Raw genomic sequence first — 6,638 nt, 5'->3', positions numbered from 1 at the left:
TCTAGGCGGATCCGGACACTAAGCCCTTTTCGGCCTAGGAGGACTTTAACTGCGCCTCTATCACAAGGTTCTAGTTGATTGCCCCTTCTTCCATAAAAAGTATTTTAATAAACATAAGTACTACAGTCCCCATTTTAGGTGTTCATTGATGTTGGGCCATAATGTAGAGCTCTAAGACATCCTTGAAGACGAAAGATGACATAACGCCTAAGCAGAATACATATTGTTAACATGCAGTGTGGATGGGGCTACTGACGTAGTCCGAATTCCATACTGCCTGGCTTGGGTACAGTTGCAGGGCCATTGACTGGATTGTTAGCAAAACTGAGTGTTAAACAAGCAACTGACTCATTTTGCAGCCCTCCTTTTCCGTTGATCTTCGTCCTGGGTGCTCCTAATGGTCAATATTCCTCGGCAAGCACCATAATATAATCAGTGATGTAAGAAAAACACCAAAGTGCTAGTTGTGCCTGTCCTCAAACTTTAATGTAACTGATGAGATACTTTACTGCAGCAATACTAATCCCTTTTGGAAAGTCTGCTAAATCTGGAGTTTTGTATGTATTGGAGGGACGAAGGAATGTACCGGCCATAACGCATTTTCACACTAGTCACGGGAATACTGGCCCTGATGCAGAGTCATATAACTTAGGACGCAGCTTAATATAATACCCTGAAGATGAAGTTTTACGCCTATTCATTTCTTTCACTTTGTTCTAACCTCAGTACTATTCAGACACCTGTGTCTAGATGAAGAAGATAATTGCTGGATGGATCGCATGCTCTCATAAATTGTATATTCAAACAGGTAAGGTAGGAACTATTTGAATGGTTCACGTCCGGGTGGTTGCCGAAGTCAAACGTCATATTTGGACCCCCTGCCAGCGGTTGTCACATATTCTTCTACCCGCAGCACATGGTCTTCTTCCGTTATGATAAGTTTTATCACCCAGTAGCAGAAATTAAGATAACTGTCCTTTAAGATAGCGTTCGCTTTTACCTCCATCAATGCAGCACCCTGAGATCTCCCTGAAAATGGGAAAAAAAGTTACACTGCTAGGGCAGAATATGCATATATATTCCACTCACGGCAGGGCTTGAGACTGGTGGTACCGCCCGAAAGCCTGGCTACCAAATGAAAGTACAATGACGGAGTACCTAAGTGAACCACGACCAAAACCGAAAGTTCCACTAACAATTACCATATTACAGTAATATGTTAATTATTTGTTTGACTCTGAACTTTGGTGTTGAGCCTATTTAGGGCTTGGCCCATGCAATCCGCCGAGGTAAATGGTCTCTGGGCCAAGTCGGCAGACGCTTTGCCCCCCTGTACACCGGCAACACATAGTCTGCTCCAACTTTATTACTTTTTCTTCTTCATAAAAGACTTGGGGGTCTTCAGAGTTATGCTTCATATTAGCATATTTAAATACAAACTAAAGAGCGTCTGAAGTGCTTTATTAACGAGTAAGGCAAGCTAACTGACTCCTAAGAATAGCTTATATCTACCCCTCTACCCGGCTGCTAAATTTTAACTTCACAAGAGAAAGACATCTGGTGTGGATGGTTGAACTCCCAAGAGACTCCTTATAGAAGAGCTAAATTGCCATGTACCTTTGCAAATTACCTTGGTCTCATGCCTTGCTAATGGCCAATAATTACAAAAGCTTCCCTGAGTTTGTACGACTTGAATGAGCTGACTAGAAATCTGAATGTGGCACTTAAAGACAAAAGTTTATTACATGCGCACGCAATACCTTATGTAATGCGTAGGATATTAATGTAATCCAGTACAATGAAGCAGGACTATGGCTAGGATGAACAGACTTGGAATATAAGTTTTAGGTCTTATGTTCCTATGCATAACACCTGACACGGAATGCATGCGATTTAAAGCATTTCTCAGCCCTGAGTATCACGACAACAGTAAAACTCACTTTATAAATACGGTTCGCGGACAGTGCTAAATTCCATATGCAATAGATTTGTCGTGGTCCATTACGGACTCTGCGAGCGAATTTATCATCATTGACATAAAATTTCGATGTCTACCGTTTCTAGTTCGTAAAGGGTTTTCGAAGCACTGACTACGCCGTGGTAGGCAACGCAGAAGAATCTCAGGGTGGCGTTCCAACTATGGGATGGTTTGCTACTTGCCAAACTAAGCATATAAACGGCACGAACTCTACACTATTAACAGTTTTTATTTCTGACAGGCGATATGGCTCTCCGGGTATATCCACATTTTTTCCTGTAATTTAAAAATCGCCCACACTCTGGCGTGGTCAATTGAGATTCAGAGTGGCTTCAACTATAGATGTGGCCGACAAAATTAGAGGATTTTTCTGTTGTCAGTAGGCGACGGGTTACTAGATGTCCAATCCATCCAAAATTAAGTTAAGGTCGGTGCACTTTTGTAATACGATGGTGGTTTATCCCTCGGTATTGGTGAGGCGCCACTTGAGGACTTTTGAACTTGCCTTCTTGTACCACGCTGGGTGGTCTAGCCTTCGGGCCATGCCAGCAGCCCAAACACCTTTTCTGTGCTCAAATATATACTCAACTTGAGTATTGCGCCTTCTTTCGTCTTAAGGGAAGCCTCGGGACGCTACACTTTCCTAGTTGTTGCCTGCGAACAACCCCATGACTTCATTTTTATTCTCTGGGTTATTTCTTCCCAACCGCCTTATATGTTTCGCCAATGACATTTAATAAAGAAAAACCCATTCCTATGCAATAAACTACCTTAATAGTTTACCACCCTGTCTACCTCACTAACCCCGACATTCCCAAATTGCGCTCCATGCATCCAAACCGCAATTGCATGCAAAAATCACGATAACTTAAGATAAGTGCCAAACAAAACCTTGGTGTCATTTTCATTTGTGTAAACCTTTCACTAGTAAGCAAATCTTAATAATTAAAATGAGCCGCTACCTTGAAGGTAGAATTCACTGTTGACTAGTCAGCCCTTCTTAAAAAAGCTTGTCATTGTTGATTTCGGTTAGACCAATACACTTCATTAGCCTTTCTCCATTTTACTGGCAATTTTTAGCTCCTTTTTGCAGTCCGAAACAGGTGTGTTTAACATTTCAGGCGTTGGGGGTGATTGGTCGAATTCGTGTAGGTCGCGGGGACCTTGATGTAGCAAGCGCACCTCCACGTCTACGTTCTGACATATATTGTAGTAGAATGATTCTCTTTACGCTGATTTCGCGTGTCGCCGATGGTCTTCCACTGGTAGCCTCGGTAAAAGAAGATACCGAGGTAAAATGCTCTCCAATAGTCATTTTCAATATTTAATCGGTTATCTATTTAATGGGAAAATGGCTCTGACTTGTTAGACTACTTTTTCCCCGAATGGTTTTAGTATGTACTGCCAAAGTACTTTTTATCCCAGTGTATTTAGGCACTCTGTTAATTAGATATTCTATTGTGGCTATGGTAGGTGTTACGTTATAATTTGCTTCTCCGTAAATTTATAGAGCTACAGACATCCTGCCCGGTTTTGTGTTTGGAGCTATTTCTTGCGTTCCCTAATCAAAAATGCCGAAATCACATTTGCTGTTTTTAGATGTGTTAGTTAAATTTTTTGATTGGTTTTCCTCAGTTAAGTCGGAACCTAGTGAGTTATCAGAATCAAGCCAAGATGCTGATTCGAAGACTTGTGCCGTCTTCACCAACGCGTTGTTCGCTCGTTGCTGGAACGTACTACTTCCACTACCTATTTGAATCTGGGATCTGTTACTTAATCCTTACAGAAGTGAACTTTCCTAGACAGAAAGCTTTCGCTTTCCTTGAGGAGGTTCACAATCAGTTCAGTGGCCAATATTCAAACGATGTTTATACTGTTTCGCGACCATATGGTTTTATTGAATTTGGTATGCTAAGATTCCAACACTTTTTATTTTACTTGTTGATTAGCTCTACGGTTTTACTAAGTTGACTAAGATTCATTCAAGTTTCTTTAAAGGTAACTTCCTTTATTCGTCGTTTTAATCCTGAAACCTCCTCGTCGAATACTTAAATTCCCAGAATACTATGAACTCACCATCGGGACAGTTTCCTTGTAGATCGTGAATTGCAGAAACTGCAGCAGAAATATACGGACACCCGTGTTTCATCCAACGTATCGCAATTAAATGTAGCACTGCAAGATGTGCAACGAATTATGATCCAAAATATTGATGATGTCCTCAAACGTGGAGAAGCATTAACAGGTGACTATTCCGATTTAACACCACTATATTCCCCACGAACCCATTAGATGATATTGTGCTCTGTGAACTTCGAACCTTGAACACATTTACTAGTTATTGTCACTGCCACACTCACAAACGGAGTAGCCTGTAGTGTGGTGCTTTAACATTTTAGCCTTGGATGTCCAGGCGACCCACCTCTCCGACCTATCACGCAACTACCGAAATAACGCCGCATCCTTGAACCTTCAAAGCTCAATTGCAAAGTACCTTATCATCTTTACCGTTGCTATAATCCTTCTCTCCTTTTTGTATTTCCGCTTCCTTTGGTAATACGCTTGCACTACTGACTTTCCCCTTTGCTCTCCGGTTCTGCAACCTCATTCTTTTGATCTGTGGAGGGGGAGGAGGAGGTGCTGTCAGCTCTCGACTAGGCTTCATGACCTGGCAGTAATACACGCATGATGCTCTATAATGTCTTGTTTATGGCTTTTTCAAAGCGTCTTATTTCACGCCAAATCGATCTTTTATTATTTGGCATTCCTGTCGCTGTTATGATACTCAAGTAGGGAGTATGTTCGTGAGGCTTGACCCCGTTTGACTGTGCTGTCCATTTTACCATATCCCAGAGTGGTCCCATGAGGTGCTACCACTTAAAGGCAGATAGGATGACGCTGTGAATACACTGACTTCCATATTTTATCCAAAGGCGCAGAGTTATTCCATTTAAAAGAAGGAGGTTGAAATAGGTAATTCGGCTCTAGTAAATGGGGAGGTTGTTGTCAATCTGCTCGCTCCAGGCCTGCAGTCCGCCGGCAACATCACGAACCAAAAACTTGATGGGGATGACTGGCTTCGCGTCGCCGTTTACAAGCGAGGTCAGATCACCACTCGACGCGCTCCGAGGAAGAATTCGTTCTAGAGCCTCGGCGAACTGCTTACACGCTGCATGCGACTTGTTGCCGCGACGGCACAGCAAAATAACTAGTTCGGATTAAAAGAGGAAAAATTAACACATAAATCGGCAAGACAGCTTAGTATGAGTTGACCTACCCGGAAAAGGGGTGTTTGGAGAGACTTCATGAGCGGCTCGGATTCGGTCCCTGATGAGTGTTAAGTTTGACTCTTTGTATAATTCGTTAAACGGTATATCTTGAAAAAGGAAGTAGGTACAGCATAAACATAACTAGAATTTGTCAAATGGAACCAGTTAGTTCTGAAAATGGATCTGGCTCATCATCATAAACTTGAAGCGTACGCCGTAATCTGTACTTACAAAGACAGTCAGTGAGACGGCAAATTTCGGTTTCAACAACAGGTCGGATATCAATGAGGAGATGAGGTTTTTTTGAGTCACGGATTTCTTTTAGCGCCTAAAACGAATTTAAGGTCAGGAATGGAGAAAAAGAAATCGTCGCCTATAGATATTTAAGGAAAGACCAACCCGAACTGAAATACGAGTGTCGGACTTCTGTAGGTTTGCTGATCGTGACTAAAAAGGTCGACGGGGCGTGGGAGATGAGAACTAGCTTGTTATTCATACCCATGAGTTATGGTTAATAATGTCTCACTCACCGCGTTGTGGACAAAAGCACCGCAGAAGTCGACGTAGTCTGTTTTCTTAACATCTTCGGGTGTGATCCGGTTGACGCGACTGCAGGTCTTGCAATCAGGCCGCGCTTGACGCAGCTTCACCGTTCGTATGCCATTGCGCTCCAAGTCGAACACAAGCAAACGTCCAGCCATCGACTCTACCGTCGTAACCACACAGGCGAAACTTTAACATTTTGTCAGCAACGATATATGTTTTTCAGTAAAAAGTTGTTTTTTATGACAGTGGATATTTGTTTCAACTGACCTTAATCTGTTGAAGCTTTTAATCTAGCATTTCAGTGCTTGGCACATAAAATGAAGACCAGTAGGATAACACGGGTCTGATGAATTTCGCTTATTAGCCTTGAGTTTGCACTGATGACAATGCGGTAAGTTACTTATCCTAATTAGTCAGTGAAGCCATATAACTTTTTGAGGGTAAATGGTGGAGGCTATTATAGCAACAAGTATGGAATGGCATTCAATTGTCACACAAAGGGCCCTTGCTGAATTAATTACTAAACATGGTTCGCTGTCGAATACTGCAAAACGCAGGAGGGCTTGAAGACTCTCCAAATTATACAGATTAACTTGCCTCCAACTCCTGATAATAGTTTTATAACCTCAGCTGCCTGAAGAGTTCCAATGATACCAGGTACTGAAAGAAAATAATAAAGGTTGGGTGGATATACAAAAAATAGTGAAATGATTTAACTCAAATGAAATGCGAAGATATATCGTCGTCGAATTATTGCCTAGAGCCAGTATTTACAGACAAGGCGCACAGCAATCCTACATAGATGAATTCGACTACCGTTCGCATAAAATACCCATGGGAGATCT

General features: G+C 42.0%; 2 protein-coding genes across 2 annotated transcripts; one reads left to right on the top strand and one right to left on the bottom strand. All coding sequences in view use genetic code 11, as the record gives it.

The window, feature by feature from the left end:
- Nucleotides 1–1,853: 1,853 nt before the first annotated feature.
- Nucleotides 1,854–4,535, top strand: EGR_05336 (Vesicle-trafficking protein SEC22b; the record flags this gene model as incomplete). The annotated part of the gene is made up of 6 exons (XM_024494585.1): nt 1,854–1,952; nt 2,065–2,147; nt 3,072–3,270; nt 3,614–3,884; nt 4,077–4,223; nt 4,378–4,535. 6 exons carry the CDS (start codon nt 1,854–1,856, stop codon nt 4,533–4,535), a joined length of 957 nt encoding a protein of 318 aa, XP_024351056.1.
- A 427-nt stretch (nt 4,536–4,962) lies between these two features.
- Nucleotides 4,963–5,948, bottom strand: EGR_05335 (Adenylyltransferase and sulfurtransferase MOCS3; the record flags this gene model as incomplete). The annotated part of the gene is made up of 5 exons (XM_024494584.1): nt 4,963–5,186; nt 5,256–5,354; nt 5,479–5,575; nt 5,647–5,694; nt 5,778–5,948. The coding sequence occupies 5 exons, from the start codon at nt 5,946–5,948 to the stop codon at nt 4,963–4,965; spliced, it is 639 nt and encodes a 212-aa protein (XP_024351055.1).
- Between the last annotated feature and the right edge of the window lie 690 nt (nt 5,949–6,638).

Source organism: Echinococcus granulosus, assembly GCF_000524195.1.
Source record: "Echinococcus granulosus chromosome Unknown EG_S00038, whole genome shotgun sequence".
Classification (NCBI taxonomy): Eukaryota; Metazoa; Platyhelminthes; class Cestoda; order Cyclophyllidea; family Taeniidae; genus Echinococcus; species Echinococcus granulosus.
The sequence above is the reverse complement of the archived record's forward strand: the minus strand, read 5'-3'. Positions and strand labels throughout refer to the sequence as shown.